At 41.8% G+C, this 18,200-nt stretch overlaps 2 protein-coding genes across 5 annotated transcripts in view; both read left to right on the forward strand.

Annotated features, from left to right (window-relative positions):
• Nucleotides 1–1,573, forward strand: part of LOC118417155 (protein broad-minded-like) — a 31,874-nt gene extending 30,301 nt beyond the window's left edge. For all 4 annotated transcript variants that reach the window (XM_035822572.1, XM_035822575.1, XM_035822573.1 and 1 more), the window contains one exon: nt 822–1,573. In XM_035822572.1, coding sequence (XP_035678465.1) covers nt 822–935 — 114 coding nt within the window. In that variant the 3' untranslated portion in view covers nt 936–1,573. The remainder of the gene's footprint in view (nt 1–821) is intronic.
• Nucleotides 1,574–10,761: 9,188 nt separating this feature from the next.
• The window catches only part of LOC118417686, a gene marked incomplete in the record, with an annotated part of 29,438 nt that continues 21,999 nt past the window's right edge, over nt 10,762–18,200 (forward strand). The window contains 2 exon segments of the mRNA XM_035823343.1: nt 10,762–10,932; nt 13,078–13,266. Of these exon segments, the coding sequence (XP_035679236.1) occupies nt 10,812–10,932; nt 13,078–13,266 (310 nt within the window).

The following is an 18,200-nucleotide window of genomic DNA, read 5'->3' on the forward strand; positions in this document are numbered from 1 at the left end:
TCTTACCAAGGGCACTGGCACATTCTAGACGGTATGATTACACTAAACAACGTGGTAGCACCTGCAGAAAAGGAATCAGCTGTAATTCTCTGGAGTACTGGGGATGGAGGTAGCCTGGCTGAAAGCAGACACGACTCACTCCAGTCCTTAATACTAGGTGCGCTAAAGTATACCTACTAGTATTCTAATCCCATGTTCTATAGCCTGAGGAAAGTCGCAATTCTGGGTCAGCGCTATCACACGCGACCCCAGGAGGTTACAGGGCGCTTGAATCTCAAAGGCCCGGGCTTCTTTTGAATGTCTAAGAGAGCTCCATCCGGCCTTGCCGAGACAACAAATATCAGCAAGCGATCCTCAGCAGCGGCACAGCCGGCCACGCGAACCCAGTCCGCAAAGAGCAGAAAGCCCAACAGGAAGGGGTGGATTACAACTAAATGAACATTTCTGACATTGGCTTCTACAATTGGTGTGGTTCCTATAGGTAGCGGTAATATGCGTAGTCTAGTGGTTAGCGGCCCTGCCTCTGGAACTAGAAGCCATGGGTTTGATTCCGGCTGTGCCGCTCTCCCGACATGCGTGCTACTGGAAAGGGCTGCAGTCATTAGGACGGGGTGTTAAGCCGTGGTCCACTGTTCATTGTGCTTGTCTAGAAGAGCTAGGGGAATTTTCTCAGTACAATGGACCTCTAAACAATGTACATGTATATATAGTTTCTTTCTTTCTTTCTTCTCTTGTCACGACCAGTGGAAGACTAGCTCTTCAGTGAGCTAAATTGGTTCGAGATCACTTTGAAATATTCCTTTTTTCCTCCCATCCCCCAGGAGCAGCCCATCCCAGGTTTCCGTGTGGGAGAACATCTGGAGTTCATGCAGCAGCTGGAGGAGAGGTACCGCCAGACTGTGCAGCCGGACATGAGAAACCTCGCCAAGCCGTGAGCTCTCCAGGAATAAAAACTCTTCAACACTGTAAGAAGAGTGATAAAGGGTAAATGACCCGCTCCAAGGTATATGTACATGTACATGTATATGGTGTCATAACGCCAGGTCGTTTGCTATAACCATGGAATAAATCTATTTGACACCTAGAAATTCATTCGACACCCAGCTTGTGACAATTCTATGTGTTACGGAGGGCCTTGTAATTGGTCAAAGTCGTCTGGCTATATTGTACCTTTTTGCTCCATGAAATAACCAGGACATGGTGCCTATGTGTATTTATTGTACAAAGGTGTATATAATGATATGGAAATGGAGTTTGCAAAGTTGTAAGTCAATTTTTGGCACTCATCATTTTGTATAGTGGAAAATTTTAATTTGTTGCCTTGTTGTACATAGTCTTATTGCTTTTTGAAAAATACTGAAATAATACTAAGTCTTATTGATAAGATGTTATATTGTGTGAAGATTGTATAATTGGACAATGCCTAGAATATTACTGGTCAACCTGTATCAGTGTGTGTACATGTATTGCAGATGCTTGTATACTTTGATTGGTTGAATACGGATTAGTAGACCTCGTAATGCCAAAGCTGTATAATTATTTAACATCAATAAAACACGCTGACCAGAATATACATCATATTTCCTCCTTCATTATTGATACTTTAATATCAGACTTTCCATATATATGATGGTTTGACTAATTCATAGCAGATCATCATCATGAAGATAGCCAATAAATTGTGACACGGATGCATGACTTTCCCATTGGACTGTTCCATTATCAGTGAAACAAGTACGGTACAACAGGCTAGTGGTTGTACCACTTTTCTCTGCAAAGGTTACACCATGAGGCTGGAAAATTTTCTTGGACTATCTCTATTGAAATCTTATTATTATATATAATAGTGATAGTTCTTGAACTGTCCTGATTTCTAACTTCAAAAATACGACAAGAAAATAAGAACAAAAATAAGAGTCTTTAACTCTTAAAGATCAGTTCTTCCAGATCTCTTCAGTGTCACTGGCGAAAAATGGTGGATACCATCTGAAACGTCTGAATGTTTCCAAAATTATATATCTTAGATTTGTGAAGATAGTACAATGTTACCTGTAGCTATTGTTAAGGAAAAGATAGTACATTCACATCTGTAAGACCCACACCAGTCTGAGTAACCTTGTCCCAGTTCTGTCACACACCGTCAGGAAGAACATGCTGTGGAATTTGTCTCCCCTGTGTTAGAAAGAACCCCATCACTGTGATTCACTGTCAAGCCTAACATCACCCTTTTACTGCCCAGGGGAAATAATGACCTTGTAGGATTTTGACATACATGTACCCCTCATACCCTGATAAATTTGTCACAGCTAGTATATTAAGGGAAAAGAAAATATGTTTTAGATGATGAAGATATGGGTCAAATTGTAGTCTTTTCAGTATGTATGACATTCTTTTTTATAAACATGTATCAAAATTGATTGAAGCTTTCACCAGCTGATTTCCAATGGTTCCCTTCAACAAAGTCATTCCCACACAATTGCAGAGTAGAAGCTATAAATCATAAAACTGCCTAACACAGACAGCCAAGTACACCTGACCTTGCTGTTGCATATACTAACCTTTGTGTGGGAAACATCTGCTACATGCTACATGTACCATGTTGTTTACAGTGAAGCAGAACTATTCATGGGAAATGTTGCACTGCCCCAGGGTAACAGCAGGACTGCAAGGATAAAATGCTACACAAAGAGTTACTCAAAACATCCTACCCCCCTGAAGATGTAATGGAACAGCCCTTTAGTCCTCCTTAGGGAAATATATACATGCAAAGTGCAGGTGACTAAGATAAGAATTGCTTTTAATAGCCTTTTATCAAGAAACATCACCTTGCCATGTTTTGTATTTGCGTTGCATTGATAGAAACAAGCATCTCTGTAATGTTACAGCTATAGTTTATAGTCGAAGCAAAGTGGCCCTTGCTATCTCAAGTCTGGTTTGGCACAGTGTTGATAAAAGCTCTTTGATTTAAAGCTATAATGTTTCTTCATCTATTTAAAGGATTCCAGTGGGAAGTGGTAAAAACGAATCACAGAATCTGCTGATAAATGATGCATGATTCCTCTTTATTGTCCCATTTTATTGTCATAGTGGGAGGAAGTTCATGAATATTTTAATGAGTCAGCAATTCTGACATTTCTTTGATCAGCAACAAATGAACACTGCCCTATAGAACTTTTCGCATCTTCCTGGTGAATCACAGTCCTTGATTTTAATATTCCTTCATAATAGATATGGTATTTTTCTAAATGTGAAACTAATAATTGTGGGGTCACTTTAACAATCTTTAAGCAATTTGCGGGCTCTTGTTTAAGTTCAAAGCAAAATTTTCAACCGGTAACTTTCGTTGATTTTGACTAGAAAGCAAATCATTACATTCGGAATCGCTTGTTGTACAACTGATCCATCGATTCATAGCTAGCAAATTCATATACCGATTGGCACAATATATTAACAATGTCATGGTGGTGTGTGATTCAGAAAAGCAAGACTTCCCTACAGTAAATTGCTAGAAATCTATTGAAAACTGATAGAATCTATGGATGGGCAGGGCTTGGTGATAAAGCCCGTATAAGCAGACAGAAATGAATCATTTCTTGGCGGTGTATCTCAGTATGCATGGGAGGGAAGCGTCTTCATGGGCGGATATTGGAGCATCATCAGCAGTCATCAGTTATATACAATGTAATAATCTAGGATCTGCGTGAAACATATAGTAGCAAATATCATAGGTCAATTTCTCACGAACAATGTCATATCCAAGAGGAATCGCGTACATTGAAAATGTTGGTGAAAACGGTCTCCCACAGGGGACGGCACGTTTTTCAAAATAAGTATGACGATGGCCGCCAATCATTAGGTACATTTTATATATTCATAGGCAAGTGCAAGTTTCTTTGAAAGAATGATTTTGCCACCCTTGCCCATATTATATTTTGCTCAGCCGTTGCAGGAAATTCATGCGTTTTATTCATTTTCGCCAACACCTACTACTACCCCATGATCGTCATTTACCCCGGCAGGAGAGTGTAGAGAGAAGGTGTTTGTCTCCTTTTTTGCCTTCACGCCATTCCGCTGTTGAACTTGAAGGCAATTACAAGCCCAGACAGCTCGCGGTACGCTTTCACTAGACATGAGAGCACCCAAGATTGCTCCAGTCGCACGAACATCAATAATTCAGTCTAAGCCGTGGTTTTCTATGGAAAGAACGTGCCCAAACTGCAAAGCGTGTCGACAGTGGACCGTTTTTCCTATCAAAACTGTTCCCCTGTAAATCCTGGCTGTGTGGCGGGTGCAGATAGGGGGTCATCCTGCCGGAGTTGCTAATGTCTGGTTTCATCGTTATGGTGCTGGCTACAGCCATTCTTAAGAACTTAAATCTTTATCCGGCTTCCAGAAAGAAGGATGTGGGGAGGTTCATTACTTGAACTTCATGGAGGCGGTATCGCATCCGACGCCAGATAAGGTATTGCGTTCAAAGTCACCAACAGCGTATTAAATCTTTCACTTATTAAAAAAACGCTAGTCTTCTAAACCTTTTTTCACGACCTTGGAAACCTGTAATTGTTTCCCACCGTTTTTTTCTCAAGGTGATCTATGAGATTAGATTTTCCTCGTGATCGGCCATTTCTACCGAATTAGTCTAGTGGAAATGACGACAACCTTTCAATTAGAGTCAGTCCTCAGGCTACAACTGGGGAGAGCCTAACGCCCAATCCTTGGGACCAAGAGCAGTACTGTAGATTAGGCTGCATAGAGGTTTTGAACTACATCTTCATCTAATAAGTGGGTTGAAAGAGATCATCTATATTTGTTATGGTTGGACGCAATTCGGCCCTCGGAAACTAATCAGCAGAACGGCAACATACATAGTATCTGTCTCCCAGGGCTCGTAGGAATTACCCATTATTGTGTTGTACAGCCAACGGTGGGAAACGATCGGTAAGTGGATTTTGGTTCTGTTTTGTCAAGGTTGGCAACTTAAAGAAGTGTTTTCCCTGAGATGAAAACGCTAGGTCCCCTTCCAAAGAATTAAGGAAAACAATATCGTGAAATCGTTAACGTATATATACGTATATGACTGACAATGACCTTGAAATGAAATCAACTTAATTTTGCGTCAGAACTTTTCTCGCGTTTGCCGTTGCGGTTTGAATTACAAATAGTAAGTCCTTCCGAATTATTGTATGATTCTTTCCTATATCTGAAGCCAATACAAGTATTAGAATGCACTCTGTGTTGTAATGTGTACTTGTAACTAACTGCCATCAGACAGTTGGATTAGTTATGTCAACCAACCTTATCTTATCGGGCAATGTTCTCATGATGGCACTGGGGGCACGGCGCGCGTGTGAAAAGGCAAGGCTCGTTGAAGAGTGACGGACTGGGATAGATAGTATCCTCTAAAGTACCTGTGAACTATTTAACAAGGGTGACCTCTCCAGCAATCCAGGTGTACTTTTCCCTGGAGCATGTCTTGTCGTCTGCGATAGCGATCACGTGATTGCTATCTGACCAATCAGCCGATACGAGACAGACGTGTGGAAACACTTGATGAAACAGTGCGCCGAAGTGTGTCATCACACCTCAAGTGTTGTTGTACACAACTGATGATGATAAATTGGGACTGGCATTTCTACAGGTAATCGAAAGAAGTTCATAAAGTTATAAATTTGAATTTGCCAATTTGCCTAACGAAACGAACACCAAAAGCACTGTCATATTAAAATCTTTATATTTATATGTATGAAACCCATAGAAAATAGCCATAGAAACATAAGAACACAAACTATACAAACTACAATTTACACACATAAAAAAAAGACTGTTTAAACTGACAATCTGACCTCAGCGTATTATAAACGCTGCTATGTCGCAACTCATGCAAGCTACTAGGTATGTTGAAATATTTTAGATTTCTATGTTAGAAGAGGGAAAACGTTCTACTTTGAATAGAGTTGTTACTGTATGCTTCCAAATAATTTATCGCAATATTATGTGAAACCCTGGCATCAAGCTACTGTATGCCCCTCCCTGCTACCGACTAAATGGATTATATGTTGAAAGTCCGAGGGCGTTTTACTGCCGTTTACTGTACTCATGATCATAACTCGCTCTGCGTTAGGAAATAGACAACGATCAAGCTGAGTGCCATAGCTATCTATACAACGTATAACTCTAAGTTATGGACGTAGTAAACTTTTATAAAAGCCTTTGCTTGCGTGCACATAAATATATAGGGCAAAGTTGTCCTTTGAGTGACCCAAAAACATCTACATTACATGTCACGCATGTATGCTGTCACAAACAACTTGGTGGGGAAAGTGTTTATCAACGACTAAAGAAAAGAGCTTCAATCAAACTCATGTCAGACAATCAAAGATGATGTTTCATCGTTGACCTCTACTAAGATCCTCAGTATTCAGGAAGAGTAGCCCGGAATACCTCGGGGGCAACGGATAGCTTTGCATTCAAATGGAATAACTGTTGTCATCACTATCATCCCCATCTTTGGCTGAGTGTCCTGTCTGTGACTTAGCTGAACTTGACCGTGGCTTTAGATGTGTCAGCAGAAGGGCGGAAGACCCACGCCCTTCCCGTGACGGCCACCCGTCGCGCACGAGCCGCCTGGATCTGAAGATACACTCGTTTCCTGGACGTGAACTAACCAGCACGAGAATGATCATGAAAGAAAAAATGATGAACTTGACAACGAAATATCGTCTAAGCTATTTAAGGCGCATGATGAGATATATCCTGTACACGTAGATGAGGATGTGACCATTGAATGTGCTATAAATTTTCAAAGGTCTTCTAAACTGAAAAACGATGCACGATGAAACTTTGCATATACATGTAAATGTAACAAAATAGAAGTACACTATTAGTATTCGGTGAGCATTTACGGTATGTGAAGCGCTAAGTACTTCGGCGATCTATTTGTATGCTTGTAAAAATGTGGCATTCAGTATATACTGAGTGGGTGTAGAGTTGGACTCCACCCTGACCAAGTTTCCTCAAGTGACTCACTACTTCACGTGATATTCCTTCAACATCACACACCCAAGAGTCGTTAACCGCCGAGTCAAAAGGGTCAGCTACCATGCATGGTTTACGGGTTTGGCCTAGAAGAGATATTTGCCTACTAGCAGGAACAGGCGGTAGATCTAGATACCATGCGTTTCACCGGTTACGAGCATCCAACTGCTGTAATTGTGCTAATTTTCAAGTCGTTCTGATTTCGTGAAAACAATGTACACACTTTATTAAAGAAATATATTTGAGATGGAATATTTTGTCTGGTTAAGGCCCCCTCTCACTTGACGTGCGGCACGCTTGCGGCATTGCTGCGTTCGTTCACTGCGGTACTGTTTTGTTATTTTCTCCGATTTGTTATAATTCAGATATTGCGCAATACGTAAAAGTGTGACATAGAAGACCACAAAATACACAACAAGTAAGAAAATTCGTTCTTTATCTCTGAAATTCGTTGAGCATCTTCCGAACGCAGCAATGCCGCAAGCGTGCCGCACGTCAAGTGAGAGGGGGCCTTTAGTTTCTGTCGGTGCCTCCCTATTTTCCAGGGTAGACATATCACTTGGTTGTCGATGTCACCCCACATGTGATGGTCTTGCATGGACTGTGGAAAACTTCATACATATATTGGAACACTTTTGTTTCGGCTTCATGAAGAGTTGGCAAAAAAAGGCGAACGCCAATACTAGATTTCCGAGGCGTAACTCTAGACTGCCTAAAGGTGAAACAAAATCCCCTTGCACACGTCACGCACAGTGCCGTGAAAGGTAATAGAAATGTCAAGGCTGTGGTCTGTTTAACATCGTCACCTCAGGTGTACCTCAGACTGGCTCAGGTGTACTTGTGAATATCAAAAATCTACTCATTATATCACCTGAGAGTTTTTGGTCACGGCTGTGACTGATAATGGGTAATGGGTATTTGTGCTGAAGGACCCTGAAACTTTATCACGCGGTGCTCTCCGAATATGTAGATGACCTAGTCAAATTTCGCAGTCTCTCAAAAGTGGTGTGAAAATATTGAAGCAGAAAAATCTTTGAACACAAGCGAGACATTTGCTGTGGCCATTAATGTATGATGATCTTAAAATCATACTTTGACATACATTTAGTATATGTATATCCCGCCAATGCTCATGGGCCAGTGTCAGGATATACCTATATATTCATGCCGTTTAGAATTTTAAATTTCAAGGTATACATATGGCATGGATCAAAATTTCCATTTCGGAATGCGGTAAGCCAAAGCAAAAGCTATCACACCAGTTCCCGTTTTTGCATAAAAATGTATCCATACGTATTGTGACAGATTTTGGAAGTCACGTGGGACCACCATCATTTATATATGCGGATAAAAAAAATCATGAACGTTGATCCCGGTTAAGTCCAGCCAACGACGTTGTGAAAACCCCTGCCAGTTTCACCTGTCTATAGTGCTAGTGGGCCGTGAACGTACATGTATGGCTATGAATGAATGAATGAGCGCGAACTGTTTGAAAAAAAGAATCGGAAAAGTGATTGACCTGCCCTCTCAGATACAGAGGGCAGTTAGATTTAATACAGAGGAGAGGTCATTCAATAAGCGAATGTACCATTTGGGACAATTTAAACTTTAATTACCCACCACAGTGTAGTTATGGCTCCCCTTACATGGAATTGGCTCTTGGAAAGAAAGATTTAATTAACGTACGCGACGACGCCCTAAAATTTCCCCGAACAATCATGTTATCGCAGTATTATTTCCCGATAACTTTGGACATCGGCTTGCTCTATTAACGTCATCAGTTAACTATCTAGATGGTAGTTTTCGAAGCCATCATACATCGTGGTACTAGTAGCTCCGTCTCCTATTCAGTCAATTTCCAAAGTGGTGGAAATACTCGTATGTGTTGTTGGTCAACCATGAAAACATCGCGAGTAGCTGCTGCCATGCCTGAAATGCATTTTCTCCGTTGGTCGCAACCGCCCAAACCGCTACAGTATCGTCACACAGAACCTTTCCTACCAGACATCTGGAATTTAAGCCGATGCCTGGCAACGTGTCCTCCGCCCCTCTGACCTCTGTGACATTTAGCAAACAGGCTCCCTGGTTATTTTGCAACCAACACTTCAGAGAGGAGAGTAGTGCGGTGAGTTGTCCTTCTTGTTGTGTCGATGGCTAACGGTGGAGGAATATCCCGAGCTGGACATCTAGACAACAAACAGGGTCGGTGATGTCACTACAGAGGTCACTGACCCGTCACCTTTGACGGTATATTTGTTTGTAGTACCTGAGGTACACAGAAGCAGGTGGGATTTCGCCCAAGGCCCCTTAGGCTACGCGTGGATTTGTTACAGCGTTGATTCCACCTGCGGGAAAGCGTTGTCTTTGCCTCTTCAGAATCCGTAAACAGTCCACAAAGTCACGTTCATACCGACTATCCTTGAACCGGTCAGGGCCAACTCCCCACGGATGTAAATAAAATTACGTCTGCCGGTTGATACAGCGCAGGAGCGGTTCGACCTACTGGGGCTTGGCTGTGCGACGTATCCGCGATCGATCCTCCACTTTTCATTGCACGCAGTACCGTCATACAAGCAAACATCGCGCCGCTCTGTGTGCTACGCTTGGAGAGGGAAGGCGGCTGACCAGCCAGTGGAAAAAACACCATTACGGGCCACATGGTAACGGGATACTGTCTGTGATCACATTGCACAAATCGGATATATCTGAGATTTGGTTGTGACTGGAGAGGAAACCTTTTTCTCCAAGGTAAGACTCTCCTTCCTCGTGTGGACCGTGGAGGTTGTTCAGTATATAGGCACTGTGTCGTTTGATATTTACGTCACTTCATGACCGACAAAGAAGGCTTAAGTGGCCGAGTATAATGTGTCAGAGAAGCTGACACTCGTTGAGGTTTGTTCACCCAGCGCTGCCCTCTGTCGTATGCGCGGAATTTATTCCCGGACACCATAGCTGACCGTAATGGCGGGGAAAGGATGGACGCTTGTCATTCCTGGTGATTTAGTGTCACCTCCGAACTCGCAACATACCATAATAGCGGCTGTACCAACCAGGCACTGCAACAACACATCGCACGGCTTGTCGAGCTAGCTAGCGGTTGATCTTTTGTCTTTCATTTTATATTTTCGCAGGCGACGGTTTGTGAGAGATGGGAAACAAGTGTTGCAAATGCTGTGCTTGCTGCCGGTGTGTGGGAAGACCTCCTAAAGGTAAGCATTCATCTTGATGCACCAGGTGTTGTTTTGTGCTAGTAGTGTGTTGTGATTCTGCCCCAGCGCTCGAAAGAAATAGACCTCCCCGCCCGACATGTATGTGTGTGGCAGTGCAATCAGGGCGCGGGATGTTTTTCTAGACCTTGCATACTCCACTGCATTACAACACCATAATATTGAACCCATAATGCTGACATGTTGATACGGCACAGAGCGTGCTGAGATGGCTCAGTACACTGTATCCTCTTTTAAGACTGTTCCTCAGGGAATCAGGTACTAATGTACTGCAAGCAAATTCAATATATCCATTTTATGATGCATTCATATGGTGAATCATTTTTGGTAGGGCAACCCAAAAAGGCTGTGTTTTCAATTTTTGGCAGCCTTCCCACCATTTTGGGCACATCCGCCTGCTGTTTCCAATATACAGACGGTCTGCCTGGACTGTCAATCTTTTTGGAGCTATGCGACCTTCTGTTACATTGACCACGCCCCCAAAGCAAAGGCGTCGGCCATAGCTGAACGGGGAACAAGTGGACGTTCTCTGCAGCCTGCGGTCTTGAGATGCCATCAGACAGGCTGCGGGCCAGCCTACTTGGTTGGCTTCTCAAGGTTTTGGCTTATGGAGGGAGCGTTCTTAGCGCCTCGGTGCTACTATGGCTCTTCTTCCGGCGGGACAGACAAGGTTAAAGTCCCACCACGTTGACGGTTTGCCCCGTCTTTGTTTGCAGACTAGCGCAACACTAGCATGTCTAGGTCGTCCTTTGAGCGCCCTCCCACTTCTGTGACATGACGTAACGGTGTTTTGCCAAACTGCGGATTGGCCTGGACTTCATTGATAGACATAGTTGCCGTGCCCGCATGACCTCTATCTTGTGTTTGAAGGAATTGGTAAAATTTAACCAGTTAGTTGTTGCCAGGCCTTCTAATAAGCACGGTAGACGGTTCACCTTCACTCGGTTATTTCGAGTGGTCTGTTTGCACACCATATAAAGCAGCTGTTATCGCACTACCTGTTCGGCATATTCTGCCTCACATAAAATTTACTTCAGCATTCTGTCGTTTTTTGTTTGTTTGTTTGCAAAGAACTATAACATCTTTGCCTTTGACATGGTATGGTATGGTCGCCATAAGGTCTTGGTATGGGGTATTCTACAATCTAATTAGCATTCTTGCAACCATTTCAAGTTTATAGAGGAGAATGATAGGGTGGATAGAAATAGCAATGAAGTACAAAACAAGTTTCCTCACACTTCTCGTTGCTATAGCACGCTAGTTTGCAGTAAGATTATGCAACGACTGTGCTGTTGTTGCATGTGCGTGCTATGTTATCGGGGTCATTCCATATCTGTGGGTCGCAGACTCAGGCTTCGCAAACAACTGACGTCTGAACCTTGAGCTACTTGACAAGGGTACAATGTGCTCCCTGAATGGAGCTGACAGTTGCGATAAAGTAATTAATAAGAGCATCGGGGTTACATACAGCCCAACAGCCACACTATCTGTCCACGTGTAGAGTTTCGAGAAAGTGTGTCACAGATTCCTGTCACCCACACTGCCTACTTTGTCATCATCGTGTTTAGACTTTGACGGCAGCTTGAATGAATGTCCGAGTTGTTAAAAAGAACATATGTAGCCTGTTTCACATACACCTGTCACCCCTCTCCACAATCCTCTGGTTATATCTGGGTTATGGACGTTGGGTGACCAATGTTGCCTCCCCTCTTTTTGCATAATACTAACGGAACGGCCCTGATGGTTCTCCGTGCGCACGTACACGTCTGGAATACTGATGCCCTCCCAAAGTGACCGTAAAATTCAAATATACAAAATATGGACCAGGCGGCTACTGGAAATCCTGGGCGTTTTATTCAAGGAGAAGTAACGTTACAGCATTTTTCCTTAATTGATGGGAAAATGCAATATCCAAATGTGCCCAAAGCATGACAAAAATTTTTCTCATAAAATTGATACATGTTTACCACCATCACAAGATTTCTTTCGAGTGGATTGAACGGAATTTGTTTGTAATATTTTATGTTAAGAACGCAGGTGCAAAGTGGGCGGGCAATAAAACAAGCTGTTGAAATCAAATCATGCCCACCCGATAGCTGACCTGGATTGTAATGGTCCAATTATCCACAGGGAATAGGCTATTCTTCACTTCCCACCATACCAATTATACTTCGCGTTTAACAACTGGTCATCCGTTAACAGGTTGTTTTTTGTTTTCTTGGTCGTTACAGAAATTTACACACCATCGATCTTAGTGTTTTTGTCTGTGTGTGTGTGTGTTAAGGAAAAAATGAGGTCAAGTTCAATTTGTCAATAACAAGGTCATGCACCCCTTTCCTGAAAATATGCACCTGAACGTTCTATGAAAAGCGATTTGTGCTGCGAATACTAAATAAGTAGGTTAGATGCATATCCGCGGAATTTTTTTATGATACTTGAGAATTCTCCCATAAAATGGACGGATGTTGTTGTAAGTGCCGTCTCACACACCGCCATTTTTATTTCGTACATGGGTTTGTGATATAGTTCTGCCATCGCCGACTTGTCATTGCATAAAACATGAAGGATCTACCAAGCCCCATTGTTCTTGTATGTTTTTTTTTTTTTTTGTAGACAAATTTTATGTAGATAAAAGATTTTTATATCAATATCATTATTAACGTGACTGTATATTGTAGAAGCCTGAAGTTCACACCGCCAAATGCTGGTCAGCTAAAGCTAATTTGGATGAATTTCAGACTGTTATTTTTGTACATGTACGCTTGTCTTTCATTCCCCATCCTGTGATATTCACGGTGCAACTTTCACCATCCAGGGAAGGAGGGTGATGACTGGTACGAGATCAAGCCAAGAGAAGACGGGGAGGAGGCTAAAGATGGCGTCCCTGATTCCGTGGGAGAAAAAATCCCTCTGACTGATGACGACGAGCACAAGATCCCTGACGGCGACGCGGACGGGCCCATTGGCGAACCTCCGGATGGGAACGCCAAGAAGCCCAAAGAAGGTACCCTTTTTATCCATTTCCTTCATCCGTAATGTCTCATGATGAATTACTTCACCCACTATTAAAATGATGATGAAAAAAATCACAGATTACAAACTATCCAAAAATCATATCAGTTTCGACATTCAATAATATTGTTTCCATTTCCTTCTGTCTTATAAAGACTGGTAACGTTGTAACCAATTTCGTATCTTGTATAGGCGATGCTAAATGGCTTTTGGCAGTTATTAGATTAACCACGGCAAAGACTTAGAGATGGTGGAGCGGATCTTATCGATAATTCATGTGATAGGAACAAATGGCAAGGATAAAATGATAGCAAGGGAATGAAAAGTCGTCTAGGTGGTAGAAGGTTGGCGCCACCTAACTCAACCTTATAAACCGAATTCGAAATAGCACGCAATGCGCTTTATTTTATTGTAAACCTAAGGGAAATTAGCGTTGATGCCCAAGTCACTTGGCAGTGGTACGCAGTAGTGATCATTCTATCTCAAAATCCATCGTAACATGGTACAGTTAATTTTAGATAAGAACAAAACGATCCCAAATTTTACCAATCAGACATAGCAGCCTGCCGATTGGTTGATTATTCTTTAATGATGTACATTTGTCTGGAGGCATTATATTGGTAGTCATGCCGACTGAGAACAATCGCCTATAGTTAATAATTTCATCCAACAAATCAATAGGTTTTTCTGTAACTTGAATTAATGAGATTGAAAAAACAACCACTGCAGGCAATGTGTAGACGTAACGTTTTCTGAAAAAGGCTTCAATTTCGTGTAACGAATGCTGATAGAAAACGAAAAAAGACAAATGCGCCGTATTTGGAAAATTCAATTCGCCCATCCGCTGACCCATAGCGACCAAACGGGATTGGAAGACATCCAAGTGTAGGACGTGCCTGAAAGATGTTGACCTTTGCAAGGTGGTAAATTTGAAAAGCCCAAAAGGCGAATTACATCGGGCATTCCTGTCGTACATATTCTCTACCAAGAAGTAGTCGTAGGTGGGTCATGTCAGGGGCGCTGTAAGGAGGATATTTCAAAGTCGACAGTGAGAGCCTGAAAAAGGCACCAAGAGATGTAATGAAAAAATGACCGTTTACAAAATAAATGTAGACCATTCAAAACGCTGTAGTCGTAAATACATGTACAGTATCATGGACCAAGAAGTTGTCGTATGTGGGCCATGTCAGGGGCGCTGTAAGGATGATTTTTCAAAGTCGACAGTGAGAGCCTGAAAAAAATGCAAAGAGATGATAGGAAAAAAATGGCCGTTTACAAAATAAGTGTAGACCATTTAAAACGTTGTAGTCATAAATACAGCAGCATCGACCTAACGACGAGAAGACATTGCCGCGCAGTGATTTGAGGTGCGCAGCACTTTGCATGGCTATGTGCTGTTTGATTATGATGTGGATGAAAGGCGGCTACGCCTCTATATCGATGGGGATAATTATCAAGCAGATCCATCCGTCAAAGTCGTAGATGTAGTCAAAGGCTTTCAATGATAACCGTAATGTGTTTATCCTCCCGAAACCAAGAGATTACCGATATTTGACAATCTGCGATACCGAAAAATATAGCATCGTGTCAGAAAAGGTGCTCCTTGAAAGCAATTTATAGACTTGGCAAGGTTTGCGATATCCGATTTCAACATGGCGTGTGCGACCTTAGCGAAAAAGAGAATCGCGATTTATTGATTAAACATCGTTCTCCCTTGAGAGAATTTCACGCTTGTTTTATGAGAGAATTCTTCTGTCGCCTGGAACAGCACGAAGGGAACAGTCTGGTTGTTAATTTATGACATTGAAAATATTAATGACGATTACGAGGATGATCATAGAAAAGGCGTATCGGGAAAGGATGCCATGTATTTTCGGGTAGCTTAAAAATCATTGGAAACACAGTTTAGCGTCATTAGATCTCGTGCAAGTCTGTGCATCGCTGATTTTGATGATTGCGGCCCATAGATCTCCCGTTATGGAACGTCACGCCACTCCCGGAGGGGCAACATGCGACGCTCGCTGAATACTTAATTACCTGTTTAAAGCAATTCACGTGCGCTATTCGATACAATCCATTGCCATAATCGTCTCCCTGATATATTCTAATGTAACTTGCATGTATTAATCTCAAACCAATCATTTACAAATTTGTGTGTATATTTCAGATTACGAGCTAAGTATACAATAAATATGACTGTGACCGTGATATTTCGATAGGAATCAAATTTGGATTGACGTTTGCGGATTGTTGCGAAGTGATGTGACGTGTGTCTAACCTATAGACCCAGACAGGTATTCCGTGTTGGATCTAGTCTTGCAATCCACACACGCGCGTGACATTTAACAACCAGGCGATGGGAAGTTGCAGAATTGAGGGACATTTCAACGTTTATACGTGGGAAGGCATCTGAGTCTGAAAACTAGGTCTGGGGTAGTTCCTTAAAAAAAGCAAACATTTGCGACAATACAACAGAACATCGGTAATCTACAGTAGGAGGAAATTGAGCATAAATTGTGTATTGACCTTCGTGGATAGAATACGTAATTACTTTGGCAATATCAGAGAATTTATCCCTAATCTAGAGAAAACACCCTGCAAATCTGAAATAGATAGGGAACTAGAGCGAATGTTAAATCAACAAGCTAGGCTTGTATTCCCTCGGGTCCATGCACGCCTGTCTTCTGCTATCTCCGTCTATGGATGAAGGTCACGCTGTACACTCCTGGTGTGCTGCTTTATTTTTTAGACAAATAGATGCCCCTTGCCCACGGGCCATATTACCATGATTTAAAGTTACAAAAAGAGAAGGAAATACTGCTTTTACCAAATGTAGATGCGCCACGTTCCGTTAGTTTAATAGCCGCCGGTGTTTTAGGATCGGTTCAAGTTTTGTGTCTCTTATTATTTCTCGGTGAAATGAACAGGCGTCGCCACGTACGATAGGTAACATGTCAAAGGGAGACACGGTAGAGAGCATTTGATGGTGTCTAATTGCTATTCGCTATTCGGTATTTGGTCTGTTCAATTTGTTTTCTATGTTGATTGACAGCAAAAGATATAGGACAACCTGCTTATTATATTTATTTATTTATTTGCAGATCCATGCCCGTAGGCTAATTGCAATGATACAGACAGTGAAAAGTAACAAGTGTCTATTCTAAATACACACACGTCAGCTATCTATGTACATGCTTCTACTTTCTTTACTGGGTGGTTTGACTTCTTATTTGGAGGCACTGGCTGATGAAAAGTCCCACTTCTTTAATGATTAGTGGGTTCTGTGATTTTAACAGAAATATAGATTTTTTGAGGTCTACTAACTGGTGAAAAGTTGGAAATATTGTTTTGATTGTGTCAAAAAGGTTGTTTCTTTCGTCCTCATAATGGGGGCAGTTACATATAAAATGTATTTTATTATAATATGTAAAAGTTGACGTGTTGGGATAGTGTGGGAGAACGGAGTCTTTTTGTTATATCCAACAACAAACAAACGAGTAGAGAACGTGTTGTCAGTATCACAGACAATGTTTACCACCAAATTTGAAGGATTTTCTTCTTTGTGTAGAGTCAAAAGCACGTCGTCGGTTTCCACGACCCCGCTTAGAGTTTGCAAGCGTTTGTCCTTGGTTTGACGTCGAAGTCCGATAAGCAGTAGTCACAACCAAGGTGTACTAGGGGCGCTTAGGAAGTCCCCTGGTGTGTGGAGAGAGATCTGAAGCCCGATTGATGTCTCCTCAGACACCAGCCATAAAGATAATGGCAAATCTTAATGTGCATTTCGGGAACATTCCAATCTAGCTCGGTGAAGAAAATCAGGCTCTCTTCTGCACATTTGAACAAAATTTATTAAAGGGTCAACAATTCATACAAGTAGATTTTAGAGCTTTATAAACGTCAGTTCGTCATCAAACGAAGAACAAAGTATCTTTGTAGTATCAGTGTAAGTCTGTCCAAATTTTCCCAAGTCGAACACTTCCATGACGTTTCATTATATATTGACCCTAAAATCTAGCTAGATTCCTACGTTCTATTGTAACAGCATGATGTCTGTTGTATATGCAAAACGTGAAATAAAGGTGAAATTTACCGACGCATATACAAGTGCAGAAATATCAAACGAACGTATAAAAATGTTAACAACAACTGCGTGCGTATAGAATACCTTGAAGTGCCCCCAAGAACTTACTAGTTGCCAGTCGCGGGCTTTTCGGGTCACCTTTATGAATCATCCCTGCTGACAGGAATGTTTTGAAAGCACTCCAGACTGTTTCGTCGTTATGGTTACAAGTTCAAACCTTTGTACGTTTGACCCGGCAGTGAAGTATGTGACCTACACGCAGGCATATGTATCAACAGATGAAGGCTATATAATTTGAGCTGAAACGCTTCACATCTGGGAAGCAGATCAACTGTCATTAACATTCCAACTCAGTATGTTCAGAAAATGAGTCTCAAATGCCTACTGTCAAACATATCTGAAAGCAATTCACTGGCATAAATGATCATAATCCTGCTAATGCCGTAAAGCCGTAACTGCCTATCAAAACTTACAGTTTAGGCGTTGGTGTTATCGTCTAATCGTTTCAACGTTATGGGTACGAGTAATTGACTCCCTGATATATGCTACAGTCTAATCATGAAAAACTAATATCTTTAATCTGAGATATTCAGCGATATCATTGATTTTGTCTTGCCAGAATTGATAACTATGTATTGTGTGTAGTCGTTTTAGCACATACATTTCCATATATGTTTATATTTTTTATAAAGGTACTGATCTTTTGCTGATGATGTTATTGATATTGATGAATGATATATTTGTATGATGTGCAGTTTGTGATGACGCTGCCGTGACGTATGAGCCGTATTTGTGACGTGTCAGTCGTGTTTGTGTCGTGGTGGTCGTGTTCCTTTCCTATTTTT

The sequence above is a fragment of the Branchiostoma floridae genome, chromosome 6 (assembly GCF_000003815.2).
Source record: "Branchiostoma floridae strain S238N-H82 chromosome 6, Bfl_VNyyK, whole genome shotgun sequence".
Lineage (NCBI taxonomy): Eukaryota > Metazoa > Chordata > Leptocardii > Amphioxiformes > Branchiostomatidae > Branchiostoma > Branchiostoma floridae.